The sequence below is a fragment of the Gymnoscopelus microlampas genome (assembly GCF_963454915.1).
Source record: "Gymnoscopelus microlampas genome assembly, chromosome: 13".
In the NCBI taxonomy this organism is placed as follows: domain Eukaryota; kingdom Metazoa; phylum Chordata; class Actinopteri; order Myctophiformes; family Myctophidae; genus Gymnoscopelus; species Gymnoscopelus microlampas.
In genome coordinates, this window is record NC_139950.1 from 44,035,451 (window position 1) to 44,054,952 (window position 19,502).

General features: G+C 40.9%; 1 protein-coding gene across 28 annotated transcripts in view; it reads left to right on the forward strand.

Annotated features, from left to right (window-relative positions):
- The window catches only part of LOC311059347 (neurexin-1a-like), a gene marked incomplete at its 5' end in the record, with an annotated part of 638,872 nt that overhangs the window by 598,943 nt on the left and 20,427 nt on the right, over positions 1 to 19,502 (forward strand). For 19 of the 28 annotated variants that reach the window (XM_084077185.1, XM_084077200.1, XM_084077202.1 and 16 more), the window contains one exon: positions 9,703 to 9,790. In XM_084077185.1, coding sequence (XP_083933311.1) covers positions 9,703 to 9,790 — 88 coding nt within the window. The remainder of the gene's footprint in view (positions 1 to 9,702; positions 9,791 to 19,502) is intronic. The other 9 variants (XM_084077192.1, XM_084077193.1, XM_084077188.1 and 6 more) reach the window with 2 other exon arrangements.

Sequence of the window (19,502 nt, forward strand, 5' to 3'; positions counted from 1 at the left end):
GATTTCCCATGTGGGACATCCGCAGGTTTGAATCCTGGTAGTTACACTGGTGGTGTGACCCAGTTTGTGGTTCCCCAGTGTGAAGAGGTCAAACAGGGGTGAGTGTAGCCAAGTAGCTCTGCCTATAGCCCAGCAGCCTATTATCTCCTTAAGGCCATGGGCCATTCCCCTTTTAGATGAGAGATACATGTTTCATTTACCATGCAGGAGCACCAGGCTTGAATCCAGGAAGGACACACACAAAAACATGCTTATCAATGGAAATATTATGGATAATTAATATATTTGTTGTTGGTTATACAACAAGTAGCACCTCAACACCTCTGTTGTATAAGGTTCACTATTTCCCTATAAGGCTCGTCCATTCTGATTGGTCTGCAACTCATCTAAAACTAGAAAAAGTGCTCCTCGGAGCACAGGTCTCCGCCAGGTCAGGTACGTTATTGCTGCCTCCTGGTGGCGCTATAACAGACCAATGTGAAAAGGGTGCCATTTTTTCCTGGGCCTAGTGGGAATGTGCGTGCTAAATCTCACGGAAATCGCAAGCTGTGTTCATCATTTGGGGCATTTTGTTCAAAACGGACCAATCCTGCAAAGTTTGGAAGCCAACCTTAGCCAATGAGGATGGAATATGGAAAATCGGACAGATCCGTGTTGATCACATGACTATAGAGATATTTTGTACCGATTTGCATGACGTTTGGATCAAATCTGTAGGAGTAATAGGGTTTTGCACAACTCCTGGTGGCGCTATTACAGGCCCATGTAAAGATTTTGGGGCAGAGATTCTGAATTGGCATCTAGGGAGTGTGTATGCACTGTTTTGCAGTGACCGGGCCAGCGGTGCCGGAGATTAGCTGCTCACAGACGGACAGACGGACGGACGGACGGACAGGGGGTAAAACATACTCTCTCCATGCCTTTCGGCCTGGCGGAGACAAAAAAATACTTTAAAATGTACTGTTTTTGTTGTTGTAGTCATTATACTTGTTTGATATAGAATTTATCACTTAGCTGGCATTTTTTACAGTAGCCTATTGCTGTTGTTTTTTTTTTATATTATGAAAAAGAAATAGCTTTACACCTTTTTACATACAGTACATTATTGGACATGTTTGTAATAAGCTGCCCTTTCCATTATTGATAATTACCCCAAAGTGCATGTGTGCAAAACGCAGGCTTAGGTTTTTCTAAGGCAAAAAAGCAGAAAAAAAACCCCCGAAAGGCAAAATAAAAGGCAGCAAAACAGCCAGAGAGAGAGCTCGTCCTCGGTGGAATACATTACCGGGACAGCAAAGGCATGCCACGAGATAAAACCTTCAGATGCCTTCGGTGTCCTCCTGACTTTCAGCTCGTCTCCAAAGAGACGTGTTGTGTGCCAGCGAGCATTCATCAAATTAGACCGGAGAGAAAACAATGTGCGAGAGAGAGAGAACCCAACGGCTCTCTCTCTCTCTCTCTCTCTCTCTCTCTCTCTCTCTCTCTCTCTCTCTCTCTCTCTCTCTCTCTCTCTCTCTCTCTCTCTGCAAAGACATGCCGACAGGTTATCACAGAGAAAGGTGCCTCCTGCTCCTCTCCTGAGCGTAGCGGGCTAGCGGCACGCGGCAAACCTCCCCAAGGAGCAGTCCTCTCCCCTCCCCTACCTGTCAGGTCAGGATTGAGAGGGGGAAAACATGCTTTTGGGGAGGGGATGCGATGCATCCGTGTTGTATTACATTAACCCATCGAGACCGGGAACGCGTCTGTGTGTCATTTTTTTTAGATGTATTTGGGCTATTCAAAAATAGCAGATATACAGTACAAGCTACGAGCTTGTAGATCTGCTATTTTTTTGAAAAATCATGAAAATGTGTGCAAATCTTTGAATATGCATGTTTTAAAGTGAACATTTAGTAACTCAAATCCTTGCTTCTGGGGGATTCTACAAATATCTTCTAAATCCTAACAGTTTTTTGAAAGAAACATGTTGCTACAATAATCAGTGGTTCTCAAACTTTTTCATGTCAAGGACCCTCCAAAAATATACGTATTTGTCCGCGGACCCCCATCTCAAAATATGATGTTCCTGGGACCCCCCAGAAGCAAAGATTTGAGTTAAAAATGTTTAAAAAATATAAATATTCAAAGATTTGCACACATTTTCATTTTTTTTTCAAAAAATAGCAGATCTACAAGCTCGTAAGTGCCGCGCTATGAGCTTGTAGATCTGCTATTTTTTGATAGCCCAAAGAATGACACACAGATGCGTCCCCGGTCTTAATGAGTTAAAGACAAGCCCTCCATATTGTCCACATTATAGTTATTATGTGAGTGGCGTTGGTACGGACGTTGTGAGAAAAGCACACAGCTAGCAGTATGCGTATAGAAATAGCTTGTTTCTGGGACGCTGTAGATAAAACCCACAGCGTCCAGCAGTCCAGGCTGAGGAGGATGAGAGTATAGTGCTGACTTAAGCACTGCTGTAAACAACGCATGCAAGACGATTGGTTTGCCCCGAAAGTCCGATTAAGGCAGGAAGCATTATCAATCCTACCGAGATCGAAAGCTAGCCTGACAGCGCTATAGAAAGGCAGTGGGGGGGGTTATTATGGCCTGAGTCAGTCTGGGGGAATTGTGGGGTCCACAAAAAAACCTTGATGGTTCAATCACTAGCCAAGGTCAGTCCATTTCCTTCACTTCAAAACGCCTCACTTATTCACACTTTTATATGCGTCCGGTCCCTATATTGTAAGTCGTTTTTTTTTTTTCTTCTTTTTCTCCGGATGTTATGCAGTTCAATTTGTAGAATTTAAAATGGTTTGGAGGTTAACCCATTTAGACCGGGAACCCACCTGTGATGTCATTCTTAGATTTATTTGGCTATTTTTTGAAAAATCAAGAAAATGTGTGGAAATATTTGAGTATATATATATATATATATATATATATATATATATATATATATATATATATATATATATATATATATATTCTTTTTTAAAGCGAAGATTTTTAACTCAAAGCTTTGCTTCTGGCAGATTCTACAAATGTCTTCTAAATCCTAAGTTGCTTTAATATTTCAGTGGTTCTCAAACTTTTTCATGTCAAGGACCCCCAAAATGTCTATATTTGGCCTCAGACCTCCATCTCAAAATAGTTTTGTTCCAGGGACCCCCCCAGAAGCAAAGATTTGAGTTAAAAATGTTCGCTTTAAAAAAGAATATATACATATATATTTTCAAATATTTCCACAAATTTTCACGATTTTTCAAAAATAGCAGATCTACAAGCTCATAGCGCGGCACTCGGTGCCGCGCTATGAGCTTGTATATCTACTATTTTTGAATAGCCAATGTATAAAATAATGGTTAAAGTGGCTACTCGGATGCGTTCCCGGTTTCAATGGGTTAAGATGTTTCCTGCAATATGTAATCTGTGTATTGCAGTTGTACAGTACGCTGTTAGATTAACTGTGGGTCTCAGCACTTTTGGATATAGAGCTAGGTTAATGAGGCTTTGCCTTGCCCAGGGCCTTTTGCTTCCACTTTTTGACACAAATACACGTACCTCTGATAAATGAACTTACTGATGCAACCTGCTTCAATATTTATCCATAGCAGTATATTATCTATAGGTATTACAATGACAGTCAACTTACGGTGCATTGAACCAATGGACTATACTGCATCCATTCTTTTTGGGTGGGCAGGACATTTTGTGGCTGAATTATTTTTATTGTTGCTGTTATTTGCTGTAGGCACGCTTAATTTAGATGTTGAAAATCTCCAATTGACGTTAGATGAAGTCCTCAATCTTACTGTAGGGCCCACATCTCTCCTTTCAAACAAGATCATAGCATTTCAATGTAATTTTGAAGCATCCATCTAAGCTACTTGTCACAGGTTTCATCACAGTGGTTTTATCTAGTAAGCCCCCCCGGCCCCCGGTCCTCACATCAATTGTCACAGGGAGGCATTGGAGGAAAGACACCATGAATGGTTAATGTTATTGGATTCCAACCAGGTCATGACCACATCAAAACGTTGACCTACACACTAATCCTGGCTGACAGACCCATGCCCGGTAACACGTGCATTCATTTGATTGTTGATTCAGGGAGCTTGCCTCCACAACATACACCCACGGGCTATTCAAAACCGCACCGAATGCCACGCTATGAGCTTGTAGATCTGCTATTTCTGAAAATCGGTGATTTTTTTGGGAAAATCTTTGAATATATGTATTTTTAAAGCGAACATTTGTAACTCAAATCTTTGCTTCTGGGGGTCCCTGGAACAAAATAATTTGAGATAGGGGTCCGCGGCCAAATACATATAATATTGGGGGTCCTTGACATGATAAGCACTGATATAGCAACATACGTTTTTTCAAAAAACTGTTTAGAAGACATTTGTCAAATGTTTGACAAATGAACATTTGACAAATGACACATTTTTGCTTTAAAAAATATATATTCAAAGATTTGCTCACATGTTCACGATAAAAATAAATAAATAGCAGATATACGAGCTCATAGCACGGCACTCGGTGCCACACTATGAGCTTGTATATCTGCTATTTTTCAATAGCCAGAGAAATCAAAAAATGACACGGATGCCTTTCCGGATTGATTGGTTTATCTTGGGTTGATTGGGTTGATTTTTAAAGAAGATATATAGTTCAAAGAAAGATTGGATTTTCATGTGAGTTACAGCCCAAAAAATTAGCTTCAGATAGATGTGATACAGCTTTTGTCCATACAATATTAAATGGGTTATTATAGCTGTCATTGGTATACAATATATTCAGTATATGGATGGGCCTGCTAATGCAAAAATAAACTGTCACTTAGATGCGCGCATACATCAAAATGCATTGAACATTTTATACTCTTGTTCAAACACAAAACAAATGTAAACAAATCATCTCCAGTTCGAAATACTGGTTGAACTGTCACACATTTAGTTGGTGCTCGACATCAAGACGTTAATTAGTCGATTTCAGTTGAAATATCCTCAAAGATGTGTAATATCCACAAGAACCGCGCTCACTGAGTATACTGTAGGCGTATACTCCTCTCTGTTTCATTGAAGTCAGGCCTATAACCCTTTAAGACCGGGAACGCATCTGTGTAACCACTTAAACCATTATTTTATACTTTGGGCTATTCAAAAATTGCAGATATACAAGCTCACAGCGCGGGAAAAATCTTGAAAATGTGTGCACATCTTTGAATGTATATATTTTTTCAAGCACACATATTTTACTCAACTCTTTGCTTCTGGGGGGTCCCTGGAACAACATATTTTGAGACGGTGGTCCGCGGCCAAATACATATCATTGTGGGGGGTCCTTGACATTTGTAGAATCCCCCAGAAGCAAAGATTTTATTAAAAAAAAATCGCTTTAAAACATACATTATATTCAAAGATTTGCACACATTTTCACGATTTTTCAAAACAATAGCAGATATACAAGCTCGTAGCGCGAGTGCCGCGCTACGAGCTTGTATATCTGCTATTTTTGAATAGCTTGTATATCTGCTATTTTTGAATAGCCCAAAGAAATGACACAGATGCGTTCCAGGTCTTAATGGGATAACAGAGACGTTTGCTTTAAAGACATTCATACTCTACTGTATATATCCATGTTCATTATTTCAATGTCATCCGTGGTGACAAGGAGTTTAAGACCCTTTAGCTTTGTCTGGCCTAAACGAGGAGGAGACGGGGAAACTTCTAAATAAGAACAGCGTGTACACTACACCTCCAGTCAGGCTATTCTATAGGGAGTTAACCTACATCCACATTATACTGCCTCCTCTACGCCTGACTGTAAACCAGACGGATGGAGCTGAAGAGAGAGAGAGAGAGATGAAAGAAAAGAACACAGTCAAATCCTCCTGTGTTAATTTGTCTCCGAAGAGTGCACGTTCAAATGGAACCAAATGGACCCCTACACTACAGCATTGGTTCTCAAATTGGGTCCGGGGACCCCCAGGGGTTCTTGGGGAGATACCAGGGGGTCCCCTGCAAAATGTGTTAATATAGCTTCACAATCATTTTAACCACTTTAACCATATTTTTTACTTTGGCTATTCAAAAATAGCAGAGCTTGTAGATCTGCTACTTTTGAAAAATCGTGAAAATTTGTGCAAATCTTTGAATATAATATATCTTTAAAGCACGCATTTTTAACTGCTTCTGGGGGTCCTTGGAACTAAATATTTTGAGATGGGGGTCCGCGGCCAAATACATATCATTTTGGGGGTCCTTGACAAGAAAAGGTTTGGGAACCTCTGCTCTACAGGTTCATTTGGTTCCATGTATACACCCTTCATAGTTAAAAGAATAGGCACAATAGATGACATTCAGCTACTACTGTACACACTTTTACAACACCTCTGTTTTAGGAGGTTCGCTATTTCCCTACAAGGCTTTTCATCCATAGTTTGTGATGACCGCCTCAAGGCGTTTCTTTATTGGAAAAAATAGATATCTTACCCAATGAAAACAGAAGCTCACTTGGATAATGGCAGACTTCTTACAGACATTAAATTGATTATTTCACAATAAAAATGTTTCTTTGGGGGGGAGCAATATTTTTTTCCCAAAACTTACAAAGTCATTAAAATGATTATTTCACAATAAAAAAAAAAGTTTTTGGGGGGAAAGCAATATTTTTTATTCCAAAACTTTTTTACATGCTCTCCGGATGTATAACTTTCTTTTTAGTATTCATTTTCATAAAATATTTATCTACTGTATATTCTCTACCCTTTAACACTGTGAAGGCTGTAAGAGAGGGGGGCGGGGGGAGAGGGAGAGACAAGGAGAGAGAGGGGAGGAAGGTATTGATTCTCGTACCTCTGCCAACGGTGCAAAGTGTCAAGATCTCCCGCCAGGAAAAACAAATCACATGGCTCAAGTGATGGATGTGGCACTCCGGCATCCGGCAGTTTTGCCATCTGGACGGCCGACACTGTATATCAGCCTCATGCGCAGCAAATTAAATTTACATTTGGACCGTTTCCCCGGGCCCCTCACCCGGCACAGATGTACCGAAAAACAGCCCTCTGCGTGCTGCAGCACCACGACTCCCTTAATCCATTTAGACCGGGAACGCATCCGTGTGTCATTTGTAGATTTGAGCTAAAAAAAAGCATTATTTTACACTTTGGCTATTCAAAAATAGCAGATCTACAAGCTCATAGCGCGGCACCGAGTGCCGCGCTATGAGCTTGTAGATCTGCTATTTTTTGAAAAATCATGAACATTTTTGCAAATATTTGAATATATCTATATTTTAAGCGAACATTTGTAACTCAAATCTTTGCTTCTGGGGGTCCCTGGAACTTAATATTTTGAGATGGGGGTCCGCAGCCAAATACATATCATTTTAGGGGTCCATGACATGAAAATGTTTGAGAACCACTGATATTATAGCAACATATGTTTTTTAAAAAAAACTGTTGAATAACCAGGAGCAAAGATTTGAGTTAAAATGTTTCACTTTAAAAAATATATACATTAAAAGATTTGCACACACATTCTGGATTTTTCAAAAATAGCAGATCTACAAGCTCATAGCGCGGCACTCGGTGCCACGCTATGAGCTTGTAGATCTGCTATTTTTGAATAGCCAAAGAAATAAAAAAAATGACACAGACACGTTCCCGGTCTTAATGGTTTAATGGAGACGATCTATTAGCTGATCCAGGCCTACTAGTGATGTAAAGATGTGGGTCTGCGTGTCTGAAAAACGTACAAATGACGTTTGCGGGGCTACTATCAAATCACGTTACACGACTCACGACAAATGGATGTCAGGCGTAATGACATCACCTTTAATTTTCCCCGAGACGAGTCCACGCTAATGGACCCGGCAGATGTATTTGTGTCAAACACGGAACAGTATGAAACGATAGGATAGGCATATGGCTATGAATTGGATAAAAATCTTATATTCTTCTTGCATCTAAAATATTGCTTTCCCTACCCGTTTATCTTTCTTGTTTTGCACCTGCCAAAAACCACTTTGTTCCCCCCTAAGTAAGTTGAACTGAATGCTAAACAGCATCTGGTAGAGTTGAATGTAAATTCAGAACGGTGCAGGATGTTTCGTCTTTGGTCGTCTTTGTGGTGCTTATATGGGTTTATTTCTTCACCCTAAAATGCTGAAAATGGCCAGATCTTCAAGCTTGCAGTGCATCGCCCCACGACACGTTGTGTGAGCTTGTAGATCAGCTGTTTTTGGCGTTGGCACACCATTAGCACGACTAAGTATACCAGGAGAAAGGGAGTGTGTGTGTGTGTGAGGCGCTAGGCTAACGGTACGGCTAGTCTGTACCCGGCGGTGCTTAATAACACGAGGGCGAGCATCAGCCCTGAACAGACTGCCGTGGCTTAAACGAAACGACCTTTAACGCAGAGCTGATCAGATGGCCCGGGGCTAAGACTATAAAAGAACACCGCAGAATAATGTTTTACTTTGTACTTTTTTCCCCACTGGTTCTTTTTTGTTTGCCCTTTTCCCTGGTTTTCCACAAGGTTCCAGGATATTGTTTTCTTTCTAATGTGGGCTGTGAATTGAAAAGAGGGCCCCAGAAAAAAAATGGTTTGTGTTTTCGGCAGCGGCTGAATAACAAAGTTATTTTTTTTGTATTCCTTTATTTTGCAATCGAGACACAGAATCTGACTCGAGAGAAGAGGGAGAAATGATATTGATTTTTAACCTCCTAACTCTAGGCTTCGCACTTTGTTTTTTCCAATCTCTTTCTTCTTTTTTTTGTGGCTTTCCGCGGCCCTTTGTCCTCTAAATGTCAGAGGTGCGTTTGTGATGGCTCTTAGCGCTCCCCTTGGATGGGGCGTAGCGACGGCTCTAGAAGCTTAGCCGCGACTTGACAATTGCGCCCGTGAACTTCAGCCTTAGACCGTTCCTTCAATAATCAAATATCTTTTTTTTTCTTTTATCCCGTGCCTGAAAAGCGAGTGGACTGTGTCGACGGATAAATCCAGCAGGCTCACAAACGGCGTGACTGTGTCTGGATTCACTCTTTTCCACAACCCAACCCTCCAGGGCAAATGGTTCTCAAACTTTTTCATGTCAAGGTCCAAGGACCCCCAAAAGTATATATATTTGGGCCGCGGACCCCCCATGTCAAAATATTTTGTTCCAGGGACCCCCCCCCCCCCAGAAGCAAAGATTTGAGTTACAAATGTTTGCTTAAAAATATATATATTCAAAGATGTTCACACATTGTCACAATTTTTCTAAAATAGCCAAAGTATAAAAGGTTAAAGTGGTTAAAATTAGTGTGATGCTATATTAACACATTTTGCTGGGGACCCCCCTTTGTCCACGCTGGGCAAGACCTGGGATGTTGGTTGTCTAGGAAGTGACAACCAGAAACGGTTGAATTTGACGGAAGTACCGCCCAAGGAAATGACGTTGATGCTTTACAAATCTGTTAACATTCTCCATGAATGAAACGAGTGTTGTGATTGGTCAAAAAACGTTGTTTCCGGGGGAAAACGCGTACGGCGGAAATCCTACCCACTCAGGACTTCCTAGACACTCGCTGCTTTAGGTCGTGACCAGGCTCTTCTTTTCGCAGATGAGTGAGGCTGGGACCGAGGCTACCCTTTGTCCATCTCTTTTATACAGTCTATGCTTTTACCCCACTGTGTGACACTCTCTCTCTCCTCTCTGTCCCTTTTCCAGACAACAGACGACTTGCTGGTGGCGTCGGCGGAGTGTCCGAGCGATGACGAGGACATCGATCCCTGTGAGCCGAGCTCAGGTGGGTTAGGTTAGTCATCTTTTTTTTATTCTACTTCTCTCTGGGCGTCAGTCAGTGTCTGTCTGTCACATGCAGTCCACTACTCCCACCCAGGCATGGCATTATACCAGGGCTAACATACAGCACATATATTGTACATCCTAGGTGTATTCTATGTCCATCGTGGTAGTATTTGTCGTCACTATTTCGTCTTTCCGACAGTTCAGTGGTTTTCAACCTTTTTCATGCCAAGGACCCCTAAATTGATATACATTTGGCCGTGGACCCCCATTTGAAAATCGTTCGTGCCAGGGACCCCCAGAAGCAAATATATCAGTTAACTTTCGCTTTAAGAAATATCAATATTCAAAGATATGCACACTTTTTCGAGGTTTTTCAAAAATAGCAGATATACAAGCTCAAAGCGCGGCACTCGGTGCCGCGCTATGAGCTTGTATATCTGCTGTTTTTCATTAGCCAAAGCTAAGTGGTTAAAATGACTGTGACGCTATGTTAACTAATTTCGCTGGGGACCCCCTGTTACCCCCCCCCCCCCAAGGACCACTGGTTGAAAACCACCGCTTTAGTTGTATCCATCAGAGCTCATCACGTTTGCTCATTACACAAACAGTGGCGTAGATATGTCACATTCAGTCAGGAACACTCACGTCAAAGTAGGTTTAACCATTTATTGCAGCCATTGGAATACAGTTAAAGGAGACATCCGGGCATTTTAAGTGTTATCTTTGATGTGTCGCTTAGCACTCACCAACATTGAAAGGGTCGTTGAGTTAATCCCATTGAGTCCCCTTCGTCCCGTCTAACGACCCCCTCCGTTGGCATAATGGAGGTGCGAGAATAGCAGAAATTTGCCTATTTTAACAAATGCAAAGTCTGTTTTTTTTCTGCTAGTACTCATTGTGGAGTCTCATGATACCCTAACAGGCGCTGAAAGTCCCATCAAAGATAACACTTAAAATGCCCGGATGTCTCCTTTAAGCTTGCCGTTAAAGGCTCCGCTCCTGGAGATATTCCCTGAATTGTGTCCAAGCAGCATGCTAAGCAAAATCAGGGAAAGTTAAGCAAAACCCCCATATAGGGATACAATATCAAACAACAAGCAATACATTGACATATTAGTGTGAATTAGCAGATATAAATCACAAGTATTTGAGCCTACGCCAGACTGTGATCAAAAAGGTGGAGGCTGGGGTGGAGGAGGCAGCTAAGCAGCAGTGAAGCAGGCGGCAAGACGAGCAGAAACCTAGTGAACGCAAAGCCGTATTTAAAGGAACCTCTTTCATCTGTGTCACTTTAGATTTCCTTGGCTATTCAAAAATAGCAGATATACAAGCTCATAGCGCGGCACCGAGTGCCGCGCTATGAGCTTGTAGATCTACTATTTTTGAAAAATCTTGAAAAAAGATGTTTCGATTTTTTTCAAAAAACTGTTAGGATTTTTAAGAATCGCCTCAGGTCTTAAAGGGTTTAGGCGTGAGCTGTGATTGGAGTATGAATGTGTGACGTAATGACCAGCAGAGCTGTGAATGGGGAATAGGAGGCTATAGGCTGATGTTCACATCAGCTGACTGACAATTTACAGCTTGAGGCGTGCAAGACTTCCGTGTCCTGCATGAACTAACGCTATGCTTCATACTCTATCATACTGTACGACTCTGTCCGACACCAAACATTGCACATCAACACGTGTTGTGAGCTTGTAGAATGGCTATTTGTGGCCACGGGACACCATTGTACGACTAAGAAGTATAAATCTAGGAAGGCTTTGCACACAGTTGTAATTATCATCCCCCCACACGACTCCAACAAATTATATTAATACGTACACTACAAACCCAGAGAGGACCATGCGTGTGTGAAGGCTGCATTTTAAACACTCTATATTGAGTAGGGGTTGTGCGGAAGGGTCCCCATCGTCATTAATTAAATCCAACAAGCAGCGGGCGTTCGTTCTGTTGTTCCAGCCATCGTTCTTGAGGCCTGGTTGCACACATGGGGAACACAGGAGCTTAGAGTTCCATATCTTTATTTTTGAATACACACAGACAATTATTTGCACACATGATTGTATAGCTTAATCAGCCAGGTTTGTTAGTCCCCAGTGGTGTAAAAAAGTACCCAAATGATTTACTTGAGTAAAAGTATCAATACTGCAATGTAGAAATACTCTTGTTACAAGTTAAAGTCCGGAATTCAAAATTTACTTGAGTAAAAGTACAAAAGCATTGTATCAAATGTACTTAATGTATCAAATCATCCTGTACTTAAAGTACAAAAGTAGAAAGTACTCATTATGCAGAATGTCCCATTTCAAGTTTTCAAATGTACTGTATAACAATCTTTTGAAAATATCAGATCTACAAGCTCACAATGTGTTGCATCGGGACGCATTGTGAGCTTGTAGATCTGATATTTTCAAATGTATATAGGGCTGAAGTGGTTAATTATATGTTTTGTGATGATAATCAGAATCTACAAAGTAACTAGTAACTAAAGTTGTCAAATAATTGTAGTGGAGTAAAAGTACAATATTTGGATTCGAGATGTAGTGGAGTAGAAGTAATGGAAATTGGAAATACTCCATACTTTAAGTAAAGTGCAAATACCTCTAAATTGTACTTAAAGTACAGTAAATGTACTTGCATAAGGGTACCCACATACTCCAATCACAGCACCAGACATATAATTGCAACATCTCTGGTCAGGGTCGGGGAACCCGTGTTGCACATCATCCCTCCTTCCTCTGTACGATAATGTTACTTAAACGTGCAGTATGCACAATACCTCTTGTTTTCACTAATGTTGCTCCGACACAAATCAGGATTACAGTTCAGCCTTCGTTCCTAGTGGCAACGCAGCCAAACTTCTGATCTCTTACCTTGTGCCACACTCGGAAAGCAATTAAGTACGACCCTGGTGCTTACCTAGGAATAAAAAGGATTTTCAAATGCATTCTGGGTGGATTGAGTGCAAGGAGAACAATTAAGTCCAGACTCAAGGCCCTTCTGCTCGATCTGTATGTGCTATTGATCTGTGTGTGGTAATAAACCCTCCTGCTAAATTAATGTCTGTCCCATAGCAAAGACTGTGTGTTTCTCAGGCTCTAATAGAAAGACATGGTCTTACCACATTCTGCTCTCTATCAATACTTGGGGCAGACTCTCTCCTACTAAGAGCAGACGGCTGGCATGGGCAAAATAGGCTAATGCTATAAGGGTGCTTATTGCATCATGTTGCTTCCCATTGACTATATTCATAATATGGCTCATTTTGCTCTTGCCTCATTATCGGCATTGTCTCTTACAGCAGTGTTTTTCAACCTTGTTCATATCAAGGTCCATTATTTATTCGGCATTTGAGCCACGGGCCACCGTTTGATGAGATTTAGACTCTCAGACCCAAAACTTTGAATATTTTGTGGTCGTTGGATACGATTTTGTCCACAATTCCATGCTGTATTGATGTATTGATTGTACCAATAGGAGAGATAACAGGCAAACGTTGATCAAAATAGCAATTCTTCTACATTCTCCAATTGTGTAGACTTCTTGTAGATTAAGTAACGCAGATGTTTAACAACAATTTAACTCTTGAGAGTGTAAAATGAAACCAAATGGACCCGTAAGGGTCCATTTGGTTTCATTTTACCTGGTCTCCGGACCACTGGTTGAGAACCACTGTCTTACTGTATAGCAGGGAAGTGCAGAAGGATTTGGAGAGGAAGGGCCGGAATTTCAAAAGGGTACCTATTGGATTTTCTTTTTTTTAACAATTACCTTTTAGGCCTGAAAACCCCCCAAAAACTGAAAATGTATCACTGTGTGCTTAATATCCTCAAAGTCACGCACCCAACACGCTTTGAACTGAGCAGATTGGACCTTCCGTTCCAGAGATAATGGCCAAAACATCTTGAAAACGACCACTTTCGCCGGTTTCCGATTGCCGATTTTCAACGGAGTTTTGGCCGTTGTCGCCCGCTTTTCTTTAATAACACGGGCTAGGAAGGTCGTACGACGACAAACTAGATACCTGAGGAAAGTTAGCTTTGAGTTGCATCCAATACATCCACTACCATTTCCGTCTGGCTGTTGAAATCATTTTTCACTATTTTTTTTTTTAGTCTGGAGACTGAGAGTGCACTTTTTTTAGCGACGGGAAAAAGGGCAGGGGCTCAAGCCCCCTTTCAATGTCTATGTGTGCACGTGCCTGCAGTATAGGAACTGCCCATGTACATGTGTCTGTCTCTTGTCAAGCAGAGAGTACACACAGGAGATGGGTCTGTGTGTATGTGTGTACCGCATCACGTTAAGCAGTTTGCTCTTATCCTAGTCAACGTACAAGGTCATCTGACAAAACATCAGCCTGCAAGCTGTGTGATGCTCCGAGACACGCTGCTCCCCGAGCAGAGAGTATCCCTTCTCCTTCTGTGATCATTGGGAAGGGATTTGACACCAGAGCTGTGGTGCTCCCAGGGTGGCAGCTGTCTAACACCGTATCCTGATTAATATCTACATTCAGGGCCCGTCCACACACACACACACACACACACACACACACACACACACACACACACACACACACACACACACACACACACACACACACACACACACACACACACACACACACCCTGCCAAGCGCTCTGACAGTGTGGCCGCGCATAAAAGAACCGGATCCACTAGTCCACGGTATATCACCACTTTCTCATGTTACCATTAAAATGACAGCAATATTATAGAGTCACTCAGTTGAAAAATCGGCTCCCAGACCCGAACCCCCAGTGGTGGAAAAAGTACTCAAATGTTTTACTTAAGTAAAAGTATCAATAGTGCAATGTAGAAGTACAGACTGTTACATGTAAAAGTCTGGTATTCAACATTTCCTTGGGTAAAAGTACAAAAGTATTGGTAGCAAAACGTACTTAAAGTACCAAAAGTAAAAGTACTGAAATGTTTGAAAATAGCAGATCTACAAGCTCACAACTCGTCGCGTTGTGAGCTTGTAGATCGGCTATTTTCAAAAAGCCTAGGTATAAAATAGGACTAAAGTGATTTATAATGGAATCATTTATATCTGCAAAGTAACTAGTAACTAAAGTTTTCAAACAATTGTAGTGGAGTAAAACTACAAGATTTGCCTCTGAGACGTAGTGGAGCAGAAATAAAAATATTGGAAATTGGAAATACTCAAGTAAAGTACAAATACCTCAAAATTGTACATAAGTACAGTACTTGACTACTTTTAGCAGGACATACAGTAACAGTAGGTTTAACTGAAGTGATTCCAAGAGGAGAACTTTAAGAGGCGAGACAATTTTCAGAGCTGTCCCTGGTACAAGGTCAGCTCTGGATCAAGTACAGCACTGGATCCTTGTTCCATGGCGTTCCCAATCAGCCACACAGAGACACTGATCAGGGGAACTTGCCAATTGCGGTGCTTTATTTCTCTCCTACTATACCCCTGGAAGTACACGGCAGGCCAGAGGCACCAGCTGAGCTAATCTTCCAACAGGAGCCAGATTAAATCATCCTGCAGCAAATTGAACGCCCTCCAACCACTATAGCACCACCACCACCACCCCCCACCCTGTTTGATTATGAAAGTTTGATTTGATTAATCTCTTTACATTTTTTAGCTGGGAAGAAAAACATGCAGCGTGCATTCCATGCGTTCACAACTTAAAGGGATAGTTCACCCAAAAAAATTACTTATTTTCTATCAATTATAGACACCCCATGGAGACTTGAATTCATGGATGTGTTTGACGACCAGCAGCGGTTCCGGTAGGAGACACAAAGGAGACTCTTTGTGTATCCTACCGGAACCGCTGCATGCTCATCATCAAATTATTGGCTTAGGAACGCGACCAAAACAAAAAAATATCGATGAATTCAAGTCTCCATGGGGTGAGTAATCGATGGAAAGAAAGTCATTTTGGGGGTGAACTATCCCTTTGAGATTAGGTTATTGTAAACCTACCACCTACTTCCAGTATACTTGTAATTAATTATTTATCCTGATGCTGCCTTTACACCGCACACTTTTCACTACTCTGAATGTGTAAAAATTAACCAATTCCAGGTGGTACACTTTTACACTCTATATTCACACCCTGGATTTTGCAGCAGTGTTGATTTCGTCGACTAAAACTATGACGAGAAATGTTCGTCGACTACCTTTTTTCACTGACGAAAACACAATAAAAACAAGGCTATGATGATTAAAACTAAGACTAAATATATTGACAATTTTGTCAAGAAAAAAAAAGTCATTTTATGTTTGGTTGCGCTTGGGTGTTGCGCTCTGAAAATAGCAGATCTACAAGCTCACAACGCGTCACGCTGCGACGCGTTGTGAGCTTGTAGATCGGCTATTTGCAGCATGCAACCAAGTGTAAAATCAGCCATTACGACGCCATCAAGGCACCGCCAACATACATTTTAGTCGATTAAATCAACTGTAGATTTAGTCGACAAAAATCTTATGATATTTAGTCGACTAAAACTAGACAAAAACTAAAACATTCCAGGTGACTAAAATATGGAATGGAATGGAATTGTATTCAAAATACTACGACTGAAACTAAATCAAAATTTGCTGTCAAAATCAACACAGTTTTGCAGTGTAGTTTGGCTCTAACCTGAATGTAGGCTGCATACAGCTATCTATAATAGGATACCTTTGTTCCAAAGCACAAACCTGCAGTTTTCCTGCAGAGGATAGTGCTTGGAACAGAACAGGTGGTTTCCTGGGTGAATATAGGCTTAATATTTCCCTTAAATCCTAGCCTGCATCTTTTTACTCTGCCAGCTGGTACCCACTGGCCCATATCCAAGGTTAGGACTCTCAATTGCCTTTGCGCCTCATCAAATGCTTTTGTTCCTCTCAGCTTCCACTCTCTCTCCACACAGATAGAATTCCATGTTTAGTATTTGAACCAAGGTCGACTGGGCAGGAGAATACAGGTGCATCCAGATGTCTGCCAGGAAAAGAATTTCCAGTGAGAGTAGACAGTAAATACTGGCACACACTGAACCATGAAAATCTCCATTTTCATTTCCATTCTATTCTCTTTGTGTCCAGGGCAACGAGGCCACTGTTTGTTTTAACCCATTAAGACCGGAAACGCATCTGTGTGTCATTTTTAGATTTCTTTGGCTATTCAAAAAATAGCAGATCTACAAGCTCAAAGCGCGGCACCGAGTGCCGTGCTTTGAGCTTGTAGATCTGCTATTTTTTGAAAAATCGTGAAAATGCGTGCAAATATTTGAATATATATATATATATACCTGTATATATATATTTTTTTAAAGCATATTTTTAACTCAAATCTTTGCTTCTGGGGATTCTACAAATGTCTTCTAAATCCTAACCTAATCCTTTTTTACTTATGTTGCTACATATCAGTGGTTCTCAAACATTTTTCATATCAGGGACCCCCAAAATGATATTTATTGTCCGCGGACCCCCCCCATCTCAAAATATTTCGTTCCAGGGACCCCCAGAAGCAAAGATTTGAGTTAAAAATCAAAGATTTGCACGCACACATTTTCACAGTTTTTCAAAAATAGCAGATCTACAAGCTCATAGCGCTATGAGCTTGTAGATCTGCTATTTTTGAATAGCCAAAAGAAATCTAAAAATGACACACAAGATGCGTTCCCGGTCTTAAAGGGTTAAGAAGAATGGCTGGGATACACAGACTGTTACTCCGAGTTGTTACTCTAAATCTTTACCGGAGAACAATAGTCTCCAATGCATCCGATTGGTACCAAAAAAAACAAAAAAACAATAAGGAAATGTTCCCTGTTTCTGTCTCTTTCCCTGCTCTTATAGAATAAATAATACCCTTCCCTGTGAACGTGCACGTTCTCTAATCTCAGCCACTATTTCCCAGCACATGCAGCACATTTGCTATACAGTCTATACATGTATATATGCATCCGATTGGTACCAAAAAAAACAAAAAAACAATAAGGAAATGTTCCCTGTTTCTGTCTCTTTCCCTGCTCTTATAGAATAAATAATACCCTTCCCTGTGAACGTGCACGTTCTCTAATCTCAGCCACTATTTCCCAGCACATGCAGCACATTTGCTATACAGTCTATACATGTATATATGCATCCGATTGGTACCAAAAAAAACAAAAAAACAATAAGGAAATGTTCCCTGTTTCTGTCTCTTTCCCTGCTCTTATAGAATAAATAATACCCTTCCCTGTGAACGTGCACGTTCTCTAATCTCAGCCACTATTTCCCAGCACATGCAGCACATTTGCTATACAGTCAATTCTCCACGTATACCACTGGGGAGGTTTTGCTTATTTTCGCTGATGTTTGCACGTTTCCCGTTTTTTCGTCATTAATTATGTAATATGCAGTCATGAAATGCACACTGTCACAGAGACGAGCCCCTCTCTTATCAGAGAGAGCTAAGTAAACAGCGGTGGGGCTTCAGAGACAATTCTATCACACACGCCCCACTACTTTTCGCAAATAACCTCTCACTTACCTTTATTTAGCTCCAATGGCCCACTACATCGCCCATGGGTGGGTTAAAAGTTAATCATCTTATCTTTCTCCTCCTCAGCTGGTCGTCTCCGTTCAAATCTCTTGTCCTCAAGCGTTTTACAGTAGCATTAGCAGCTGCCAAAGTGTTGTGACATTGTGTTCAAATAGATTTAGTTTATAAGTGGAGAACAAATGCATAGAGCAAAAACAATAATTCAAAACGGCAAAACGGCAACAACTCCTTTATTTCAGGCCAATGGCAATACCAGGAAAGTACATGTAGCCTGGGCTAGGAAGTAAAAAATACAATCGTGGTAAGTTATTGTTTTAAAAGTGCCTCTGGAATGACTGAAACACTGAGAGAGCACTGGGCTTGCTTAAGAGGTCACTGCCCACATATAGGATATTCAATCATAGCCAGCTGGAGCGCTCTGCGTGTTCATGCACCCATGAGGTTCTGCAAGGGTCCGTTTTAATACTCTGAGTATTTGTACTTTTCCTTGCTGTGTATTATATGGTGCACTGTGTGCGTTGACTTCAACTCCACATGGCTGGCTGTGTTGTTGGAGGAAACACAAAATAAAAGGTGCTTCTCTTCAGAATACATAAAAGTATCAATACTGCAATGTAGAAATACTCTGTTACAAGTAAAAGTCAGAAATTCAGAATTTACTTGAGTAAAAGTACAAAAGTATTGATATCAAAATGTACTTAAAGTACCAAAAATAGAACGCACACATTAGAATGTCCCATTTCACAAATTTTCAAATGTATAAAATGTAAAAAAAATCTTTTGAAAATAGCATATCTACAAGCTCACAATGCGTCGCATCGCGACACATTGTGAGCTTGTAGATCGGCTATTTTCAAATGGTCAAAATGTATATAGGGCTGAAGTGAGTAATGTATGTTTTGTAATAACAATCCTATCCATCTACAAGTTTTCAAATAATTGTAGTGGAGTAAAAGTACAATATTTGCCTCTGAGATGTAGTGGTGCAGAAATAAAAGTACTGAACATTTGAAATACTCCAGTAAAGTAAAAATACCAAGTACAGTACTTGAGTAAATGTACTTAGTTACTTTACACCACTGCATCATAGGTACACAAGGCATCCTTTTCCCCCACCAACTAACTTCTTCAATGGCCACGGCCCATAGCTAATACGACGATTTCATTCGATAGTGCCGCCCGTGAAAACCGAAGACA